Here is a 23,784-nt window from a genome sequence, read left to right on the forward strand (position 1 = left end):
GGCCCTCAGGCCTTCTTCAAGATGAACAATCATAGTAGAACACAAGCACTGGTATGTTACATAGGCCGCACCCTAGTAACACATCTGATGGTGATTAGATAATCATGCTCCACCATTAGGGTGAGAAAAAAAAAAAAAACGATCAAGAGGCCTTCAGAAAATTAAAACTCTTAACAGTGACAGGAACTACAGCCAATCAAAAAAAAAAGAGGAAAATTTAAATCTCTATGTGATATGAAACATATTGGTTTTTGTCACTTTATCTGAAGATAATTGATTGGCTGTCATCTGTAAAAATTTCCCTCATTTGATTTATAACAGTTTGGGGGATGAGAAGCAAATCCAGATTACATGCTACAATACATAGTTATTCATGAACTGAAACAGATATACATTGTTTAAATGGACATGAACTGATGCATAAAGATTTATTTCATTAAGATTTTGTTTTTGTTTTGGGTTATGTTGGTTTTAATTAGTATATTATGTTTACACTTATGAGGCTGTCTGTTTATATATATATTTAATTTCCATTTTTGGCCATTTTTGGATATTTCCTGGGGCAGGCTATGTAGGCTGTTTGTATGAGGTCAATATATTGTGCTGTTAGATACTGACAAACAGTTACATGCACAAAGTAAAAGCCCAAGGCTTATCTCACTGTGATGAGCTACAGAGACTGTTTGTTTGTTTTAGAGCAATTGATTAGTCGATCGACAGAAAATTAAAGGCCAACTATTTTGATAATTGACAAATCATTTTGAGTTGTTTTTTTTAGAAAATAAATGAGAAATTCTCAGATTCCAGCTACTAAAATGTGAATATTTTCTGGTTTCTTTCATCTTCTATGACAGTAAACTGAATATCTTTGAATTATGAACTGTTAGTCGGGATAGAAGAAGACATTTTAGGACCTCACCTCGGGCTTTGGGAAACAGTGATAGACATTTTCCATCATTTTATGGATCAAACAAGTAATTGATTAATCGAGAAAATATTCAACAGATTAATCAACAATGAAAATAATCGTTAGTTGCGACCCTACTTTGTTATATTAATGTGTCTGAATAATTCCATAAGGGATGGGTCATGTAAATTACCAGACAGAAAAATGAAACTAGTAATTTATATTCATTCAAATGTACAGTTAGTGGTAAAAGATCATAATATTCGGAGGGAACATAATATGCATAGACTACTGAAAGTACATGATTGAAGATTTTACAGAAACAAATCCACATTTGACTGATTTCTCCTGGTATGAATGAGCTAAAAGTGCTTTTAAAGGTACAGTGGCTCTGAGGTGCAAAACACAACAACATTTCAGAAAACACATTTCAAAACACACAACGACATTTCAGCATGTGGTGTTTGTGTATAGTTTATTTCTACATTGCACATTATTTTGTCCCAATAGTATTTTTTGCAAATTACGGATTTTGCAGACTACCTGGCAACCCCCCGATGTAATCTCATGAGTGTGCTCCGTAATCTCGCGTTATTCAGGCGGTCACTGCCTGATAGGAATAATGGCCGCCTTCGTAGCAATGGCTGGAACAGGGAACAACACAAGAAGCATATCAGAGCGTTTTAGCTGACCGGGAAGAGCGTAAATTTCCGGGCAGCCCCTCCTACCCGGTGTTCAGAGCGAATGGGTAGAGGGGGTCTCGCCAAAGGACACAAGAAACGAAAGAGACTCGGGAGGGAAGGGGAGGAAAGCTAACGTTACCTCGACAGCTAGCGCTAGCTGCCTATCAACACGGGTGTCACTGCCGGGGAACAAACCCGAGTATCCGTGACAACTGCGGGGCGAGTGGTGTGGAGGAAACGGCGAGAAGACGCTGGAGCGTGACATCAGACAACCGGCGAGTCGCTAAACATGAGTGGACCGGGGCAGGACAGCGAGCCAGAGGCAAAAGTCCTTCTCATCAAGCGGCTTTACAGGTAAGTTGGCGAGGCCGTTTAACCGAGCTAACCGTGGTGCTAATTGAACGTTATTGTGCTGGCTAGTTCAGCGCTAACCCAGTGGTTCTCAATGTGGGTGCCGTGAGATTAATCATATCATTGTTCATTTATTCTCTCTCCACCTCAGCAGCTTACATGTTCACATTAAGCAGCCTTTTTTGGGGAGGGGACGCGGGGGGTTGTTTCTTTGTTTGTTTTTCCTTGTACATCTTAAGTATTGTTTTAGCAAAATTATTTATCAGTAAATCTGTACAGCACCTGTTGGCTTTTATTCTAAATGATTTAGAATGAGCCTATATTATTCAACTTTACATTGATATAATATAGCATAGTAATATACTTCACATTTATATAATATAGCAAAATAATATAATATGGTGTAAAAATGATAAGCTATGCAAGTTATATCGGGGGTTGGGTGGCTCAGGGTGCTATGACAAAAAATTTCCTTTGAAGGGGAGCCATGGTCTAAAATAACTTTGGGAACCACTTCTTCCCTTCAGCAACCTGTCACGAGAATGGGTTAACCCAACATGCCAGTGTAACATTAGCTAAATTGTCTCGTCACTCATCATCATGCTCTGGGTGAGGTAGCTTCCTTCGTGACAGAGAAGTGAAACAGAAAGGATTTTGGTTGCTAACATAATGGCGTGCAGCATTTTTCTGTGTCAGCCTGACATCTATTGTTAAATGTTTCGTTAAAAGCATTAAAGGAAGGGTTCACACTATTTCATGTATTTGTTAAAACAACAGTGAGGAGCCCAACTGAACATTGAAATATCTTTTTTTTTTTTTTTTTTTTTTTTGCCATAATTATTTCTGCTGTTTATACTGGCCATTAGAAGATCCCTTATAATGTAAGTGATGGGGGCCAAACTCACACAAAATGTATTTAAAAGATTATTTGAAGCTAATATGAAACTTAAACCATCAAAATGAGTCAAATAAAGTAGATGTCTTTTGATGTCACACTCTATTTACTGCAAAGTCCCTCTTTTTGTGAATATATTTCCACTGCAGCTGAACAGGAAAACACCTTCTGAGGAAACACAAAGAGGTAATTTGATGCTAAAAAGACTAAGTGTGGCAGATATCTACATGATATGAATAACTCAGACTGCTGAAGCCTCATATAAGCTTCAGATAAGCTTTTAAATACATTTTAGCTCAAAGTGAATGTGTGGACACATTGATTTTGGCCCTCATCGCTTATATTAAAACTCTACTTGAAGGGGATCTTTTAACAGCCAGTATGAACAGGAGGAACGACTACAGCGAGGAAAACCTCTTTCTGTGTTCATATGGGCACCTGACTGTTGCTTTAAAACACATTTGAAACATTGTGAACCTATCCTTTAACCTTGTCAATATTCTAATGCTTTCTATTGCCCAATGTTACCCAGGGCTGTGGTGGAATCTGTGCACAAGCTGGATGTCATCATCGGCAGCAAAGCTTCCTACAGAGAGGTCTTCAAGCCGGAGAATATCAGCCTTCGCAACAAGTACGTCCAGCTGTCTCAGAACAACTGTGTGTGAAAGGAATCAGGGGCCTGTTTCACCTCATTTGCAACATGAAAGCTGCGACATGAGAAAATTTCCTCTAGTGTTAATTTCGACTAATCAAAAGAAACACCATACTTACCACTCATGCATGGGTAAGCAGTGCTTGCAAATCTCTTTTGTGATCTGGGCCCCAGTAGTATAACATGCAGATCAAAGGCTACATGCAGTCGAAGCATCATCTATACAGCTGTCATGAACATAATTATGATTTCACATGTGTATAAATGTAGACTATCAACAAGTCGCCATCGCTTTCACCTCCTGTCCATTCAGTTGAAATGATGGCTCTTTGTTAAGCTGTCTGATATGCCCCAGAGCATCTCCATGAGCTTATACTCCCTGGTCAGACTTGTCCAGATCGTATCAACATCCAGGGCTTTCCACAAGGATATGGAGTAGCCAGCCAGGGTGGAAAAGTAGGCAGCTAGGGGGGTCATAAAAGCCCAAATTTGGTGGCTTCTGGCACATTTTAATGCCACTATTCTGTCATGTACACTGATCTTAATTATTGCTTATTTTAATGAGCTTGCCTACCTGATTGTAAACATATAGTGAATTATTGTAAAGGAGAATTAGGCTTTTAGTGTGTTTTAGCCCACACAGTCTATCACAGTCTCTTATTTATTTATTGACACCTTCACTTTAAGGTTAACAAGACATGCCACAATGATGATTAATCTATGGTTTTATTAGAAATAAACAAGTGCACACTTATTCACTGAAAATAAACAAGATTATTCTAAGGAGGGGGGGGGCATATTTTTAATGCCATGTCTTATCTAGCCTATGTATTGGTTTTAAATTCAATTATTTCTAAAATAAACTTATGCCAAAAATAACCCTAAAATAACAAACATGTGAATCACTTGACTCAAATCATGTGAATCTACTGAATCAACTCAACTTCTAGTCATCTTCATCTTCATCTTCACTGTCATCCTGAGTGTGATGCTGAGGCATAGTCTACGTCTTCCTCATATGACTGTTACTTTGCCAACATTGCCTGTTTTACATGTGTTTGCAATGCGGCTTAGAGATGGCTCTGTTGTAAAAAAGGGCAATATAAATAAAGATAGTTCATTCATTCTTTCACTCATTAAGCCCATAAACATCTATGTGGCGTTTATGGAAAACGTAGCGCTTTCAGTGGACTTTAACACTTACTGTGCAATCGTCAAGTTGCTGCTACCGGTGTTTTCCAGTGTTTTCTGAAGTATTCCGTCTAATCAGGATGTCCCCTGTCAAACATTCATATAGAGCATGTGGGGGCAGGACTAATACAAACAGATGTGCATGTTTCTCTATCATCATGCTCGCATTGTTTTGAAGCAGAGACTAGTGGTTGTAAATGTACATGCATAGCGAATTGCAACTTGTTAATCAAAACTGTTTTATTAGAATCAAAAATGAATATTATAAAGTGGCCAGCTGGACTACTGATGAGTAGTCGGCTGTTTGGCCTGGAGCCAGCGCTTATGGAAAGCTCTGAAGATCCAGTTCATATTTAGCTGTAGAAGAAGCGTGTCAGATTTGAGTCCACACCTGCGATTGATATCACCATTTGATTTTATGTGTGAGAAACTGTAACCTCTGTCAGATTAAACAAAACAAAAACTAACTAATCTGTCTGCTCTCAGTCGTACAGCTAGAGAACAGGATCGCAGTGCTTATTTGCATACTGGACACAGTGAACAAAAAGCTCAAAATGAGAAAAGGGAAGTTGGAAATAACTGTGAGAGAGAGGCATGACACGTGCCTACAGAGCCAGAGAGAAAGAGGAGGTGGTATCTCATCCTGGTGGTCTCGTCAGTGACTAGTTTGGGAGTTTTGTCAGCCTTTATGCGGACTGAAAAGTTGACTAAACATGCCTTCAGTGTGGTCAGGCTGCATGTGTGTTCAAACTACAATACAAAAGTGGGCTTTCCTGACCACCTCTGAGAACAGCGACCAGATTCCACCGCAACCTCCGTGCATTTCAGGAGGATTTCACTCCTGTATTTTGAGGTTCCACTAATGATCAGATCCCCCCAAGACATAATTTAGTGTCAGCAGAGCAAATGGGATAATTTGGCACCTCAGCGCAAGATGAGGCTGATAATATTGTTGGCTATGACATTATCCTCTCTGGCACTGAAGCATTGAGAAGCATCTCTTCAAAGGAGAGACGATGAGATATGCTGCATGTAAAGGATTGCAGTGTTTATTTGCTTACTGGATACAACAAACAAATGGCTCAAAATGAGAAAGAGGAAGTTGGAAGATGCACATCTGACAGAATATACTGGCCCTATTTCCAAAGCTGTAGATATTTAGTCTACTGTCACAAAGGAAGGTAGCAAATCTTCACACTTGAGAGGCTGGAACCAGAGAGTATGTTCATCTGGAAGGGCTTTCTGACTAGACAAAATAATCAGTTTGTGTTCCTGTGTGGCCCACCTTTTCATGTGAAACTTGACTCATTCGTCCACTTGTCAAATCTAATCTAATCTTGTCAAAGCTACCTCCTGAATGTCTGTTGTCTTTCTGCGTGTTTCCAGGTTGAGGGAACTTTGCGTGAAACTGATGTTTCTGCATCCCGTCGACTATGGCCGTAAGGCTGAGGAGCTGCTCTGGAGGAAAGTTTACTACGAGGTCATCCAGGTTATCAAGACCAACAAGAAGGTAACTGGCCTTGTAGCAGTGGAAAACCAGCCTCTCTACATGTATTAGCCAACCCGTTCTTCTGTTGTTGGCTAGCTTTGACATCCTGGCTGCCACATAAAGGTTAACTCTGCTCTGACATCTAGCATTTCATGGTCACTTGCACGCAACATGCTTCATAGAGTACCGAGAGTTGTTTATATTATGCACAGCTAAAAATGGCACTTGGCACTTTTCTCTGCTACTGGACCAGCATAGAAAAACCACCAAACATCCTTGCTGTTATCAAATGTAGCCAGATCATTTCTGGGCTGAACTGGTTTATAAAAATGTACAAAGCTTGAGTTGCACACATCAAACTGTGATTCAGATACTTGTGAATTTTAAATCAGTGAAATTGTGAATGGTGTTAGAACTTTTTTTTAAGCATTTGTTGCTTATTTGTTGTCTTAATCATGTGTGTAATTTAAGAAGTCTCTTCTTTAAACTCAACTTCTTAGATTCCCACATAATATTCACAAGTTTGCCAGTTTTAATCTTATATATTTTTTAATGGTTCTATTTGCGAGCCACTTTTCTTTTGCTTTAAATGTCTCTGAATTGCCATTTTTATGCATGTTGGGTATATTTTAGTATTCCATGCTTTTGTGCCTTTTTTGGTGCACATTGTAGACTAAAATATATATGCCTAAGTGCTACATAGATCATGTTTATCATTGTTGTTCTGGTAATATCTTTAATGCCTTGGTTCCTCTCTTTCCTTCACTGTAGCACATCCACAGTCGCAGCGCTTTGGAGTGTGCCTACCGAACACACCTGATCGCCGGTGTGGGTTTCTACCAGCACTTGCTGCTCTACATCCAGTCACACTACCAGCTGGAGCTGCAGGACTGCATCGACTGGACCCACGTCACAGACCCGCTGATCGGTCAGATGCAAAAAAAAAAAAACACAAATTCACACACATGCACAGAACATTCAAACACATCAGTACAGTCAAATGTTTGTGACGAGGATGCGTAACGTTCACACATAAAAACAGGTTGTCTGCTCGTCCGAAGGCTTCATTTTAATGTCTAAGAATAAAATGGTTGTGGAATATGGCGGTTAAATATTATACAGGGATTTTAGAGGTCTTGAAAATCATGACGTCACTTATTTAGAATTACAGTATAGATTGTTTTAGTTTCTAATGCACGCTATTCTAGTGAGAAATTAACTTCAATCCACAGACCCGTGTAGAGTAAACATTTTTTCCCCATTTTAGTGTGAAATGAAAAGGGTTATACATTCCATTCAGCATGGGTATTATGAGTGTTTAGAAACTTGTGGTCTTGATACAGTTGCACAAAATCTAAAATTATCCAATGAATGGTTTGACCTCATTTACAGCTGGTATTGAAATGCATAGAGGTGGGTACCGAACTTGGTGCTTTTGAGGGTACAGACTGAATTACATCAGTACTATCGAGTACCTAGTAACGTTAGATCAGTCTGTGCCAAATTTCAGTACTCTGAGAGCGGGTTGTGTTGTGAATTCAAATAAATAATGATGTGATTCCTTATGGGCCTTTTGAAAAATCCCTTCTAGTTAACAAACACGTGCACGTGAAATTTCTTTCCTTTGTTCGTGTTTGTATTTTCGAATATCAGCCATATTTTACTGTTTGTTGACTTTCAGTCGTATCAGCGTTGTGTTAAGTTACTGCTGATGAAAACATTTCCTGTTGCTGCTTCATATTAAAAGCCTTCCACTGACAAACAAGCAGAAGGCTTTTATTGTGAAGAACTTATAGGAAATTAAATGTATTTATCGCAGTTAGTGGAGCTTCATTAGAGATCTGGAGATATTTGTTCAACGGATCAGTTAGACATATTGCAGAAAGGAACAGTGCAAGTAGAAACAGCCACAGTGAGATGTTAGATGAAGAGTTGCAGACTTTCCGTGCATTTTTGGCAAACAGCACATGTCCAACAGGAAGCCTAAACACCTTTTTTACCTTGTTTATTTTTGTTTTATTATTTGTTATTGTTTATTTTACCTTATGCAACAAAACTTTCTAAGTAAATAACAATGTTGAAATTGAGAAGCTTGAACTTATTTTTTACAACTGAAATGACATTTTTGTTACAGAGAAAGGAAAGTACTGAAAAAAGGAACCATTGGGTACCGATATCAGTTCAAATGTGAACGGTACCCCACCTAGAAATGCACTCCCGCTCTCCGGATGATGAACAATGCGATCACACATTTGCATATACACTCACCGGCCACTTCATTATGTACACCTGTTCAGCTGCTCGTTAATGCAAATGTCTAATCAGCCAATCACGAGGCAGTAACTCAATGTATTTAGGCATATGGACATGGGCAAGACTATCTGCTGAAGTTCAAACAAAGCATCAGAATGGGGATGAAAGGTGATTTAAGTGACTTTGAACATGGCATGGTGGTTGGTGCCAGACGGGCTGATCTGGGTATTTCAGAAACTGCTGATCGACTGGGATTTTCACGCTCAACCATTGCTAGGCTTTACAGAGAATTGTCTGAAAAAGAGAAAATATCCAGTGAGTTGCAGTTCTCTGGGTGAAAATGCCTTGTTGATGGCAGAGGTCAGAGGAGAGTGGACAGACTGGTTCAAGCTGATAGAAAGGCAACAGTAACTGAAATAACCACTTGTTACAACCAAGGTATGCAGAAGAGCATCTCTGAATGCAAAACACGTTGAAGCAGATGGACAACAGCAACAGAAAACCACACCAGGCGCCACTCCTGTCAGCTAAGAACAGGGAACTGAATCTATAATTCACACAGGCTCACCAAAATTGGACAATGGAAGATTGGAAAAACGTTGCCTGGTCTGATGAGTCTAGATATTTGCTGCGACATACAGATGGTAGGGTCAGAGTTTGGCATAAACAACATGAAAGCACGGATCCATCCTGCTTTATAACAACAGTTCAAGCTGGTGATGGTGTAATGGTGTCTGGGATATTTTCTTGACACACTTAGGGGCCCCTTAGTACCAATGAGCGTTGTTTAAATGCAACAGCCTACCTGAGTATTGTTGCTGACCATGTCCTTCCCTTTATGACCACAGTGTACCCATCTACTAATGGCTACTTCCAGCTAGGATAACATGCCATGTCACAAAGCTCAAATCATCTCAATCTGGTTTCTTGAACATGACAACGAGTTCACTGTACTCAAATGGCATCAACAGTCACCAGATCTCAATCAAATACAGCACCTTTGGGATGTGATGGAACAGGAGATTCTCATCATTGTTGTGCAGCTGACAAATCTGTAGCAAGTGCGTGACGCTATCATGTCAATATGGACCAAAATCCCTGAGGAAAGTTTCCAGAATTAAGGCAGTTCTGAAGTCAAAAGAGGGTCCAACCTGGTGCTAGGAAGGTGTACCTAATAAAGTGGCTGGTGAGTGTACACAGAGTGTGCATGTGTCCATTGTCTGAATTCAGTCCGTATCAGATGTCAGTGTTCCCCTTTACTATGTAAAGCAGACAAATAGGTGGAGAGATGCCAAATCCGTCTAGTGTTGGCAAAGGCAAACAGGCAGGTGCAGGGTCACATTGTGGTTGTGGTACTGTACAGTCTGTACTCACTCTTTACCTCAGAGCTTGTCTTCCTCTATGTGGTCCATTACTTACTCGTTTTTGAAAAAAACACTGTACAGATTTTATTTGCACAGACGTTAGATTGTATCGGAGCCACAACACCACTTGATACCCAGATACATATAACAATATCAGGGATAAATGGGGTCTATAATCCTGCATAATCCTATCTTCCTGCATGAAGTGACGATTTATCATCTCAAGAAATGTAAGAAATGCATAGTTCTTGGCCAACTAAAACAAAAGCACTTTTGCACATTAAGACCTTAGAGACAGAGAAATGGTGTTTCACATGATCTAGGTGCTGTCTCACATTTGGACACTCTGTTGCTTTGCTGGAATTTAAGCTCGTTCTTTCGTTATATAACTCCCAAGTCATTTTGGAGAAGTACATCAGCTAAATGCCTGAATTTAAATTAAAAAAAAAAAAAAGCATCGTGTGATGTTCCCGACAGGCCGAAAGAAACCAGTGTCAGCCACCCCCAAGGAGATGGAGTGGGCACAGATGGCCTGTCATCGCTGTCTGGTCTACCTTGGAGATCTAGGTAATAACAGGATAATAGAGTATGCAATTAATTCATCTTTCTGCCTAGCCTGTAGAGGTGTGAGACAGAATGTGTGTGTCATTCAGCGTGGGAAATTTTGGCATTAGCAGTAGACTTTAATTGGCTGCGAGCTGTTTGGTCGGTTTGGACTTACGTGATAAAGAGATATTGGTATTTTGATTGATCTGACATTATTTAACTGAACATTGCAAGCAAATGAAATTATGTCTGTGCCATTTTAGGTTTTTGCCTTTTGATAGATAAACAAAAATTTGAATTAATTAGTGAAAATGTCACTACTTTAGCCTGAGGCATTTGTGTCCCAGAACATTTCATAAATAATTGAGTCTCTGTGGGTATATTGATTTTTTGTAAGCAAAGGAAGTGTTTTTGCCTGTTGTGAACATTTTTATTTTAACTTTTTACTGTTTTTTAATGTTGTTTGTTTCCTCTGCAGCCCGTTATCAGAATGAACTGGCCGGAGTGGAGGCTGAGCAGCTAGCAGAGAGGTTTTACCATCAGGCCCTGTCTGTCATGCCACACGTAGGTGAGTGACTGTCATATAAAGCTACTTAACACGTCACTCTGCTTTTCCTGTGGTCACGGAGGTAAAGTTTGTGTTTTCTGGACTGAGAGATTAGGGGGAAATAATGTTTGTTTCTAAAAAAAAAAAGTTGCGGAAAGGCTTTTATTCAGGTGTGATTGTTTTAGTAGCCAGAACAAAAATGTTAAATTCAGTTGTCATTAGATAAAGCTAACAAATATTGATAAAGTGATGTTTAGATTGCAAACACAGTCTGTGTTCAAATACGACTTAAGGAATAGCTCGACATTTGGAAAATAACGCTTTATTTGCTCTTTGGTCAAGAGTTAGATCAGAAGACTTACCACTTGTTTGTATGGTAAATATGTATTTGGACCCAGCAGCCGTTCAGCTTAGCTCAGCATAAAGACTTGAAACAGGGCACAACAGCCAGTTTTGCTCTGTCCAAAGGTAACAAAATCTACCTGTCATCACCTCCTGAAGCATATTAATTAACATGTTATATTACTTGTTTGTTTAATCCATTTAAAAAGTTTATGAGGTTATGCGCCTGAATATGTTTTGACCAGGAGCAGTAACTTGTAACCAGAGTGACTGCTGGTTGCCTGGCAACTGCTCCTGGCTAAGAAATAGTTCAGCACATAACCTCTTGTAAAACGGCAAATTGTCATTTTTACACTTGGGATTTTGTACACATGAAGCAAACAAGATGTAACTTGTTAATTAGTGAGATTTGGAGGTGCTGACAGTAATTACAAATATATATTTGTGTGTTTGTGTGGCTTCAGTGGGTTTACTACTTTTTTGGTTTTTTTACCCCTTGCTGCTATTATCCTTGAAAGAACACACAAGGTCAACTAAATATCAGATATCATTACAGGTTTTTCCTGTTAGTTATAAAATATCTCTGTTGTGTAAATGCAAAAAAACTGACCCAACCAGGGGCTGAGGTCACATATTTGATATCAGTAGTTTATGTATGATAGTTTCTTGCCTCTAAATACTGTGAACATGTACCTCCACGCTGTCCTATTATTATTATAATAAGCCTGCACAAAGGTCATACATGCAAACGTGCAGATTAATTCCAACAGGATTATTGCTCCCTACTGTTCAAGAGACTTGCAATATAGTCTGAAATATTGATTGGAAATTTTAAAAGAAGGGAACATTACTACAAATCTACTGAAGTTATTTGTGGTCTCAGTATCTTCTCAGGCATCATCTGTATGTTTTCAGTTTAAGCAGTGCACATTACATAATGACTGAGTCCAAATGAGGTTAATCTGGAAATAAACGTTAACCTGTTCGCTCAATTTTTCACCGGCCTGTCTACAGGAATGCCTTTTAACCAACTGGGAACACTGGCAGGGAGCAAGTTCTACAATGTTGAAGCAACCTACTACTACCTGCGCTGGTGAGTAATACTTGTGTTAATTGTCTTGTTAGAAATTGAACCAGATCTGGATAATTTACAGGTCTTAACATAGTATTTCATCTGTGCTAGCATCCAGTCAGAGACCCCCTTTGAGGGTGCCTACGGCAACCTGAAGCGCCTCTTTGACAAAGCCGCCAAGATGTACCACCAAGTGAAGAAGCAGGAAATGAAGAAGCTGTCTCCATCTCGACAAAGGTGAGGAGGATTCTCAGAAATTCTGTGGATACTATAAATAATAAATAACCAGATTGAGTCCAAAGAAAAGCTGTGAAAAGGTGCTTACAGGTCATCTAGTCACTGGAGTTTACTCTTAATGTTATGCTTTGCAGTTTTTCTTCTGGACTTTATTATTTGTAGAAGAACTTGGTATAAATTTGCATAATTTAGTTCACAGTAGACCAGAGCAGCCAAAGTCTTTTTGATGTGTATTTCCTCTTAGATCATTAACCCTCTCAGGACGGCAATGGTACCAGTGTTACCAGTGTTTTTACTGGCTATCCAGTCTGAAGTATTATTTTGACTTCACTTTGCTGACGTCCAAGAGTGATTTTAATCTAGTCCCAATTGACATCTGGGGCTTCATGTAATTACCAACTTGCATGCTCTCCATTTGAATCACAAAGGCAATCTCTCCAGCAGTGGGATAAAGCAGCATCTCCCTGCAGATGGGATTAGATAATTGATGATCCTTGTGGGGGAAATGAGATTGTTGAAGCAACAAAACTAACAGGATTCAGTAGGAAAAAGACAAATATGCACACAAATGATAGTAGCATCTTAGCAGATGCAGATATTGCCCGGGGCTTAGAAGAAAAGAATAACTTTTGGAACAAAGTATTGATGAATTACATGTTATTTGGCATGTCCATGATGGTGTCCAAAACATTCAAAAGACACATGATTAGCTTCATCTGTTAAGCTGCACTCTGATTAGTATTTGATGGCTCTTTTGCACAATTTATTTACCATCATCACTATTTGAATTACAACTCGGCACGGAGCAAATAAGATTACAGAATGCTTTGCCACCGGGACACAGAACAATGCTGCTTTTGTTTCATTTGCACAAATAACACAATAGCTGTGGTGTGTTCAATGTAAAAACATTTTTACCTTTGTTTGCTCCCGCTTCCTGTCTTTATACTAAGCTAACTGTCTGCTGGCTCCAATTTAAGAGCAAAGCTAAATTTGATTCGAACAACTTTAATACAGAATCATAATCTCTGTAATCATTTTCATGATTTTCCTTTGCCTTTTTTTTTACTGCAGATCAAAAGACATAAAGCGTCTCCTGGTGAGCTTCATGTACCTCCAGAGCTTGTTGCAGCCCAAGAACAGGTGAGCGCTTGTGCTGTCTTACATTAAACTGTCCCTACACTTATGTAGAACCACGGTGAAAATAAACATCTAATCCTCAATGATTGTATTGGTATGTCAAGACTGAATGAACAGCCTTTTATGTATATTTTATTTATCATCAATTAAATCTGTCAAGTCAAATATTCTGTTTTGTAAAGTGTTAAAAGAGGTTAACTTAACAATATCCAGGGGACACAACAATGTGAACGCAGGCAAAGTCTTATGCCTCCTTTTTTATACACTACAGTGTTGTTGTTTGTATTATTCATTGTGAAATTATACGTATTTTGTCCCCTCTCTCTCTCTCTATGTATGAAGCCTGATGGAGACGGAGCTGACTTCACTCTGCCAGTCGGTACTGGAGGACTTCAACCTGGTGCTGTTCTATCTGCCGCCACCAACACATGGCGGTGCTCACCACTCCCCTAGCGAGGAAGAAGAGGAGCAGCAGCAGCAGCTTGCCGACAGCTCCTGCCCTGTGTTGCCTGACACCCTGGTCTTCAAGATGGTGGTCACATGTCTGATGGTGGTGCACAGCCTGAAGAGGGGAGGTCGGTGTTTGTGTGATGTTATGTGAAAATTATAGTTGTTGTGTTCTTAGGTTTGACATTCTTTTTTTCCCAAGTTGAAATTTGGACACAAACTTGAAATTTAAAAATAGAATCTGATAATTAAACTAGGTATTTCTATCCGCTATGGGAGAAATTTGTTTACCCTAGGAAGTGCTATCTTGTGAAAATGGTTATCATCAGGAGCTTTGTTGGTATAAAACAGTCGTATGCATTTCAAATTGTAACAGTTTTTGTGCTACATTTTGGCCTTAGGATCCAAGCAGTACAGCGCATCCATAGCTTTTACTCTGGCCCTGTTCTCCCATCTGGTGAACCACGTGAACATCCGGCTGCAGGCTGAACTGGAGGAAGCGGAGAGCCAGGTGCCTCCACTAAACACTGACGCCACAGGTGAGAGGAAATTCCTGTCTCCGTATATCGAGACGAAAAGGCACTTAAATGCAACCAGAAGTAATTTTATGCCTCATAAGTCAATATAGTACAGGAAGTCAGTCCCAATTTATCCTTATCAGCAACACCTCTTAGCTTTTAAAGTGCCGGTCTTTGTGTTTTAAAATGAACATCTTGTGTGAGAACTACAGCGGTATGTGAAGTTTCTACCTTATACAATGTGTTTCTACACTTAGAACTTGGCTTACTGTCAAGAGAAATTTAAAGATAAACACTTACTCTTTCTGACATGGTAGTAAAAGCGTAGTATGTAGTTAGTTCCTTTGCAAGTAAAAGATTTCAGGGAAACGTCTTGAGAACACAAAAGGCAGTGAATTATTTTTCCTCTCATCTAGATGACCTAGAGATGAGGGATTTGTCCGCTCCGCCCGCAGATCGCACCGATGAGAAACCTCTTCAGAATGGCTCCCTGGAGCAAGAAGATGAGGAGGAAGAGAAGGATGAAGATGGCTGCGAGAGGGTTGGCGCTAAAAAGCATGTCAGCGTGGACGAACAGTGCAAGTTGGAAATTGACAAACAGAGGCAGAAGAAGAAGTATACCCGCCTCTCTAGACTCCGCAGACGCCGCTGTGCTCGCAAGGACGGTCGAGGAGAGGATGAAAGCGACCTGAGCGAAGGCTTTGAGAGCGAAGATGATGAAGATGACGATGACCACAGAAGGAGCCACACCGATTCAACGGGTGGCACCTCGACCGGATCTCTTCCCAATCCTTCCTCTCTCCGGAAGGAGACAAAGAGAGACCACTTGGGGGAGGAGGGCAGCTGGGGGAGTGGCTCCGAAGAAGAGGAGGAGGAAGGAGGAACGGCGTTTGATGTAGAGACTGACTCAGACATGAACAGCCAGGAGTCTCGCTCAGACCTGGAAGACATGGAGGACACAGAAAACTCAGACAACTTGGAGGGTCAGGCCCGGGAGCACCAGGACGAAGAGGAAGACGAAGACCAACCTAAGGAAGAAGGAGGGTACAGAGACGGTGACACGCCTCCAACCACCAACGGGCCCCTGACACCCAGTGACCCCAGCATCAGCAGTAACCTTCAGGCCATGTCCTCACAACTCTTCCAGGCAAAGCGCTGCTTCCGCCTGGCGCCAACCTTCAGCAACATGCTGCTGAGGCCTCAAGCCTCATCTTCCTCGGGGATTCCCACCCCTACTGACACTTCTGCTCCCCCTTCCCAAGAGACACCCCCTCCCCCCGGGGATTCTCCCTGCGACATAAACCCCGGTACTGCCAACGGAACCAATGAAAATGGTAACGTGCTATTTGCCTCACTGTTTTCTATTTTCGTGTGCATTTTTAGTACCTTATTTAGGATTTCTTGTTCTCCTGTTAAGGGATTCACAAATAACTTAAACTCTTTTTGCTTGATTGTTGTCACCTCCTACTCCTAATAGAATTGGACTCTGACTCAGAAGGCAGCCAACACAGTACTCAATCAGTCCACAGCGAGAAAACGCTCTTAGAGAAGCTCGAGATCTTGACCAATCAAGGGTTGATCCAGGTGGTGAAGGTCTTTGTGGACTGGCTAAGGACAAACACTGACATTATCCTCATGTGTGCGCAGGTAAAGTGACATAATCTCCCGCTTTGTGAAACATTGACCTCGTACGAGTATGTTTAACAAATTATTATCTTCTCTTCCGTCCAGAGTTCTCAAAGCCTGTGGAACCGACTGTCTGTGCTGCTCAACCTGCTACCAGATGGCAGCAAAATGCTTGAGGCTGGTGAGTTACTTATTGACTGCGTTGTATAGAGATTTCTATTTGTCACTGGCCTGTATAGCTCAATGGTTACATGATGCCACTACAGCTTTCAGAGGTTTTTATTCCTCACTGGGTTCACTTCTAATCCCACAGACACTGGAAGAAAGCATGGCCTAAACGGCAAATGTGAAAATAAAGCATAGCAATTAAACAAGTAGTCAATTTCCTATATTTATCATTTGGTCTATTTTAGTTGTACCATTGCTGTATTAAAACATGATACACATTTGCGTATAATAATGATAAAAAGCAAGTTATAATCTGTTATTTGAGGGTTTTTTTTGTTCATGCAGTTGAATTTCTCTCCTTGTTTTTACCCGTTTATGACTGTTTCTCTGAGTCAGCAGCTTATTTTATGAATCCGTGTGTGTGTATTGCAGAGCTTGGTCTCAACACAGAGGTGACAGAGCTGTTAAATGAGTGTGAGCAGCCCGGTTTGGTCCAGAGTCTGCTGCTGCCCGAGGATTTGGCTCTGCGACATCTGCCTGCTCTCAACGTAGCTCACCGCCGCCTTGACTTCACTCGTCGCAACCCGTCCCTCAGCCCCCTGCAGGAGGTACACAGATACACACACACACACACACAGGATTCAGATTTTAAAGATGTTCAGTGTGGATTAAGAACACTGTAATACACAAAAAAAGCATTAGCTCCACCATGAGACTTAGACTTTTGCTAGTTGTGTGTCTTTTTTTAATGGTCCAGCATTTTCCAAACCCATAAAACACAATGGAATAGACTCCATCTTTGTGCTAATATAAAACAGTGCCAATAACTGTCGATGAGACAAAACAAGAAACACCATAGGCATCGTTAAAATGTGTACTAACCAACATGTCACCACGTCCAGTCCATGTAAAAGTCCTGTGAAGTTGATTTATCCACCACAGTATAAAACAGGCGTAATTATATAAGTCTTCTTTCTCTTTTCTTTCAGTGTGTGGTGCGAGTGTGTTGTATTCGCAGTTTTGGGCACTTCCTAACTAATCTCCAGGGCAACGTGCTGCACTTCAACCCGGAGGCGGGCATCTTCACCAGCATCAGCCAATCCGAACAGGATAATCTGGTGCAGCAGGCCAAGGCCCAGTTCCGAATGGTGAGAAACATCTGAACAGAACGACCAGAAGAATTGCAGGAGACCTGAATTCAAGTGTCCCTCTTTGGCGTTGTGTAACTGTTGACCTCAAAAAATGGGACAAATGTTTAATGAAAGACATGGAGTCAAAATATTTGTATATAAAGCAGCTGCCTTAGAGTTTAACTCCCCTTTCTTTTATCTTTTCATGTCCAGGCTGAAGAGGAGGCTCGTCGAAATCGCTTAATGAGAGACATGGCCCAGCTTCGACTACAGGTTTGAAGATTACCACTCTGTCTACTGACTGTTTGACCTCGCTGTGTTTACCATTCATCACTGCAAAAACACCAAGTTTCTAGTGTGCATTTTATGGAGTTTTAGATACAGTTTCATGTAATTTAGTGTGAGGAATAATGTTTGCTAGGAGTGATATGGTTTAGTTAACATTAACATGAACGAGCCAGTCTAACTCACTGAATACTCAGCACATTCCTTTGATGGAGGCAGTGAGTGAACACTGAGATAATTATAATATATTCCTGTGACCATAAAACCATATACATATATACATTCTACATTAATTGCACATCATCAGCTGTTGGGTCTCTTCCTTGCAGTTGGAGGTATCGCAGCTAGAGGGCAGCCTTCAGCAGCCTAAGGCCCAGTCATCCATGTCTCCCTACCTGGTGCCAGACACAGCTGCTCTCTGCCAGCATCTGAACCTCATCCGGCAGCTGGCAGGCAGCGGCTGCTTCATCATCATCATCCCACGAACAGGTCGGTGCTCTGCCTCTTCTTCTATCTGTCCTGAGCAGCGAGACGGTGAGGTGTGTTGGGTTCAGGCCCCTGGAGAACAGGAGTAATGACGGGGATTCAGTGACTTGCAGGGTGGTTTTTCTGATTTAACTGTAGAGAGGGACAATTGTGCAAAATATATTATAGATTATTTCTTTATTTCATGACTAAAATTTTGGTTCAGTGATTTCACGTAATGTTACCTATCAGGCAACACAGTGTCACTAACAGCAACATTATCCAAAACAATATATACACATTGTTATTCTCAAGTCTAAGGGTAGTTAAAACCCAATGTTTACTCTCACCTTTTTTAAGATATTTTGTCTTTCCATGTCTGGTTGTTGATTTCAATGCATGAAATTACAAAAATGTTAATGTATGTATGGTGAAACAGTCAGTTAATTAAGTGACAGCTTAACTCAACTGACACAACATTCATCATCAATCATTTTGAACATCAATTAATTGTTTAAATAGTTCAATCAAGCAAAGCAAAATATCAAATATTTGTTGGTTTCAGCTTCTCCAATGTGAGGATTTGCTGATTTTTTTCATCTTTTTTTAGTAGTTGGTCAGATATAACAAGCATTTTAGGTCAGTTTGGGCTCTTAGAATTTTTTATAGACTTAATTATTTGATTAATAGGAAAAAAAGTAGATTAACTGATAATTGATTAGTTGCAGCCCTAAACTTGTCACTGGTGGTGCGACAGCTCTGGTTTGAACAATACTTAATTTCACATTATCACACAGAAATGTAGCGAGCTGCTACCCAGAGCAATAACACTGAGTAGCAGCATATAGACATTGTGCCAGTGTGAACACTAGCCCACGGCAATGACATAAAATCTTGATATTTTAACCAAAATAAGTTTGATTTCAGCTTTAATAGTGATGTTTTCTCAGTTAACAAATTGGATCTCTGATTCAGATTCATACTCAATCTGAGTCAGCCTATTTCCTGAAATAACTGTTGCTCAGGTACTTAACCCAGACTGCTTCTGTGTTGTAGTGATTGATGGTCTTGACAGACTGAAGAAGGAAAATGCTGGTGCGAGGGATGGCATCCGCTTCCTGGAGTCTGAATTTCGCAAAGGCAACAGGTGGGTGTTTGTAGTAAAGGTATGGTTATTGATGATTGTTAGGGATTTCTTAAATGTTCTTAACGTTCTTTATCACATCCTTCTATAGGTACATACGCTGCCAGAAGGAGTCGGGTCGAAGTTTTGAAAGAGATAAACTGAAAAGGCAGGACATAGAAGCCTGGTAAGCCTTGCTGCCCTTCTATTGTTACCTCTATTTGTTTTCTAACATGCTCACTGGATGAAAATGACTTCTGTTTTGATCGCTCTTCTTCATTATTTCTAGGCATTTATACAGGATGGTGGATAGCTGTCGTCAGCTAACGGTCTCCCAGAGCAACGGAGATGAAGATACAGCCGGCATGGTGACCATTCTTACTGGCCATCAAGTGGAAGAGCTTTGCACTCGGTCAGCAGCGATGAAGGTCAGTCACTCACTTGTTACATTACAGGCCCGAACACTCAAGTTGACATTTCCTTTCAAGACTAGCAAAGCTTAATGGACTTCAGATTCTGCTGTTTTTTACTACAGATCTGTCTTAACGGGACTCTTTTCATCACTGCTCTGTTCCTGTTCAGAATCAACTTTTGTTGTGTTTATTGTGCAGCAAGAAATCTTCTTAAATTTTTTAAAAATTACTTTCAGAGTGTTTGTTGACATTAAAATAGGCGACACTAGAGCTGAAACAATTAGGTGATCTATAAGTCGATTGACAGAAAATTACTTTGTTTTCATTTCATTTACACTTGTTGGTTCCAGCTTCTCAAATGTAAGAATCACTTGCTTTTCTTTCTCTTAAATTATAGTAAGTTAAATATATTTGGGGTTTGGAGTGTTGGTCTGACAAAACAGGGCAGTTAAACTCATTACTTTGGGCTCTGAGAAATTGTGATGGGTACTTTTTTCCAAAAAATTTTTACACTTCATAGACTACAAGATCAATCGCTTAATTGAGAAAACAATTGTACAATAACTTTCACATTTTCACATCAATTAATTACGTGTTTAAAAATCATGTAACTAGAGCTGCAAGGATTAATCGTTCAGATGATCAACATAAAATTAATTGTAAGCTGTTTTGATAAAAGAAAAAATCATTTGTCATTTTTCAAGCAAAAATACCAAACATTTTCTGGTTCCCGCTTTTCGTACGTGATGCTGTTTTTCTTTGTCATAAATGATTGTCAATTGAATATGAGAGTCGGACAAAACAAGCAAACTGAAGACATCAACGTGAATTTTTGAATTTTCACTATTTTTTGTTTTTTAACATTCCAGAGATTAAACTATTCATCAATAATATAAATAGTTGCTTCTTTTAAGTTTGTTTCTCAACTCTTAAGTATCCCGCTCACTACATATTTTTCTCATAATTCTTTATAACAAAATTCAAAGTATCCTTATCAAATACGTTTTATGTAGTAACAGTGAGGCAATAGCAGAAATACAACCATTAAAGTGTTCGAGGGTTCTGAGAACCATTAAGGTTTCAGCACAATTCAAACAACCTAGTTAGTGTCATTCATACAAGTCTAAAAGGTGTTTACACCACACATGAAAGCAGGATGAAAAGCCTGCTGTCAAAGAGAGAGGCGAGACGCGCCGAACAGTACAAACGGGGATAACGGCGCACGCTTGGTGGACACACTCTCCTTGAAAGCATTCATAGTGTTGTGCTTGGTTGTACACATGAAAAGTGACAGAAAGAGAGAAAAAAGAGGGTTTAAGAGAAGTTCACACACCTGGCCAGTTACTGCATATAGGAGGTGAGCTAGTTGGACCATCTGTTTCACAAATTTACAGGTTTCAGACGCTGTTCAACGACCCAACAAGCACCTCATTTGAAGTATACTTGACCCCCTTTATGGTTTGTAGGTTGTAACCATTAGGTATTACAGGTGTTCTTAATCCTCCTCCTCTCTTGTGTTGGGAAAATGTTGTTTTTAATGGCTTTTTTTCCCCCCTGCCAGTCGGCAATCCAGGTGGCGGGCTCAGCGGGAATGGAGCTGAAGAACATCGTGGAGTTCTACCGGCAGTGGAAGGAGATTGGCTGAGAGGTCAAAGGGGGGCAGCTGTTGGTGCTGCGAAACAGCTGATCGATCACAACACTCGCTCCCTCTCTCTCTCTCCCACTCTTTTGCTCTGTGTGTATCTGCGTCTTCAAAAGGCAAAAAAACAACTCAAAAGAAAGATGGATCAAAGGAAAGAGTTAAAGCTTAGAGGGATGGAAAAGTAAATACAGTGGAGGAAAAAAAAAAAAGAGAAAAGTGGGCGAAAAAACGGCGCTATAAGAAACAGCAGATCTCCCACCTCCCACTCCCAAACCTAAACATAAAGAGTGACCCATAGCGGTCGGGGGGGTGAGGAAACGGTGGGGGAACGCAACACAACTTTTTAAGTGCCCCTGGTTCACACCCTAACCAGGAATACACTGTATATGTTAGCAAATGAGTACAATACATGTCGAGAGAGAAAAACCGCACACACACACACACACACGCATATAAACACATTCACGCGCTCAGATGAATCCATATAGATATTTAGAGCAGTGGTTTGGATTTCCGTTCCCTCCTCCCCTTTCCCTTCAGTCTGTATTTGAGAAACAGGGTCAAGGATGTGTGAGTCTGGTAGGGGCTGCATTTTTTATAAAGTCGAGGGTGTATGAAGACAACTTTGAGATAGAGAAAACGCACTCTGTCTACCTGACACCCAAAGCTTTCCAGCCTTCCAAAAACAACCAGGGTCTCGTAGCTCTTAGCCCTCTAGGAAGGGTTGAGGAAGACAGATGTACACTTCTCCGGGATTGGTTTCTTTCCTATGTGGCTTTTTTTTATTTTATTTGGTTTTGTTTTTTTTGTTTGTTTGTTTGTTTTTTTGCGGTGTACTTTTGTGACCAGTGACTTATGTATTGTGCTATCTCTGTTATGAGAAGAGAAAAGGAAAAAAAAACACACAACAGGTGTTACCCTGTTAAAGGTTTTAATTTGGATTTTATTTTTGTACCCAAATGATGTTGTTTATTTTGCTTTTTGTAAGCTCAAGCTGAATGAAATATGCAAGAATGTTTAAGGGAAAGGGTTGTTGTCGTGCGTTGATCCACTGAACAAGTCCTTCAGTTCTGAAAAAGGAAAAAAAAAAACAACAAAAAACAAACTATAATCCAGAATTTATTTATCAAGGTGTTATGTTAGAGGGAGGAGGGAGTTAGGAGCCGATTAGCTTCATGTTGTAGCTAGTCATCAAGGAGACTCAGAAGAGAGGGGGCCGCCTGACTTTCCCTGAGGAATGTGGATCGTGTTTGGACCCCTTTAAAACTCCTAAAATGTATCCCATCTACATCACCATTTCCATAGTGACTGTCCCATCATGCACAGTGCAAAAGAAATCCAGTATATGTGTGTGGTCATGCATTGAACAATAAAAAGAGACTCATTTAAGATTATGACTTCTGTTTTATCATTCTTGTGTGACCTCTCTAGTTGTGTGTGTGTGTGTGTGTGTGTGTGTGTGTGTGTGTGTGTGTGTGTGTGTGTGTGTGTGTACTATTTTAGTACTGAAATTAAAGGAGCAAGCCACCAATTTTACACATGAAGCGGAGTTTGAAAGATGTGGGTGTTCACCTGGCAGGGAAAGATGCAGCGTTTTTGCAGCACAGCCCATGACGAGGATTAAAAGTCAGGATGTTTTGACCTTTTTTGACCTTTTGACTTGTCTCTCACAAGTCTCCCTACTTAGTTGGAAGTTCAATAATACAGTAAATTACTTAAGTACCCCTCAGGTCTGATTTCAGCATCTCTAATGTTTGAAAAAAAAAAAAAGTCCCTGCCAACTCAATATGTGACAGGTGCGTGGGAGGAAAGCACAACTGGAATAAAAATGAGGGAAAACTCCAGCATATTGTCTCGCTTACTGCTGGAATCTTCTCTCAGTAAGTTTTTCAAATTTTTTATTCAAGCAAATCAAATGTGTAGATCTGCTTTTCTCTGTTGTATGATTGTAAATTGAATATCTTTGAGTATCAGGACTGTTGATTGGACAAAACAAGCTAATTGGACACCTCAGCTTAGAGAAACCGTGGAGGGAATTCTTCACTATCGTCTGACAGACGAAACAACTAATTGAAAGAATAATTGATAATGAAAATAGTTGTCAGATGCAGCCTCGGTACAAATCTAAACTTACAGTCAACCTGTCTGACCTGAACCCTCACAAGTCTAGATGTTAAAGTCTTTCCAGGGACCCCCGCTTCTAGCTCTTCTCTAGAACTAGGCCTCCATGTGCCATTCTTTGTCTTTTTTTTTGCTTCAGTCTCTTGTTTCTCTCTCTGTCCCGGGCCCCATGCCCAC

General features: G+C 40.3%; 1 protein-coding gene across 1 annotated transcript; it reads left to right on the forward strand.

Moving 5' to 3' along the window:
* The first annotated feature begins 1,515 nt into the window (after positions 1-1,515).
* Positions 1,516-22,880, forward strand: smg5 (SMG5 nonsense mediated mRNA decay factor). Its single transcript, XM_042424281.1, has 22 exons — positions 1,516-1,944; positions 3,369-3,467; positions 6,066-6,189; positions 6,940-7,096; positions 10,263-10,352; positions 10,810-10,899; positions 12,235-12,313; positions 12,404-12,529; positions 13,604-13,672; positions 14,012-14,244; positions 14,518-14,655; positions 15,051-15,968; positions 16,112-16,281; positions 16,366-16,441; positions 16,861-17,036; positions 17,418-17,576; positions 17,772-17,831; positions 18,173-18,332; positions 19,365-19,455; positions 19,544-19,618; positions 19,721-19,859; positions 21,406-22,880. The coding sequence occupies exons 1-22, from the start codon at positions 1,880-1,882 to the stop codon at positions 21,487-21,489; spliced, it is 3,378 nt and encodes a 1,125-aa protein (XP_042280215.1). The 5' UTR covers positions 1,516-1,879; the 3' UTR covers positions 21,490-22,880.
* Positions 22,881-23,784: the final 904 nt, after the last annotated feature.

The sequence above is a fragment of the Thunnus maccoyii genome, chromosome 10 (assembly GCF_910596095.1).
Source record: "Thunnus maccoyii chromosome 10, fThuMac1.1, whole genome shotgun sequence".
Taxonomy (NCBI): Eukaryota; Metazoa; Chordata; class Actinopteri; order Scombriformes; family Scombridae; genus Thunnus; species Thunnus maccoyii.

Coding starts and splice junctions, on each gene's coding strand:
- smg5 (XM_042424281.1), top strand. CDS start 1,880: ATGAGTGGACCGGGGCAGGACAGCGAGCCAGAGGCAAAAGTCCTTCTC. Junction 3,468..6,065: donor AATATCAGCCTTCGCAACAA/GTACGTCCAGCT, acceptor GCGTGTTTCCAG/GTTGAGGGAACTTTGCGTGA. Junction 16,442..16,860: donor CAGCAAAATGCTTGAGGCTG/GTGAGTTACTTA, acceptor TGTGTATTGCAG/AGCTTGGTCTCAACACAGAG.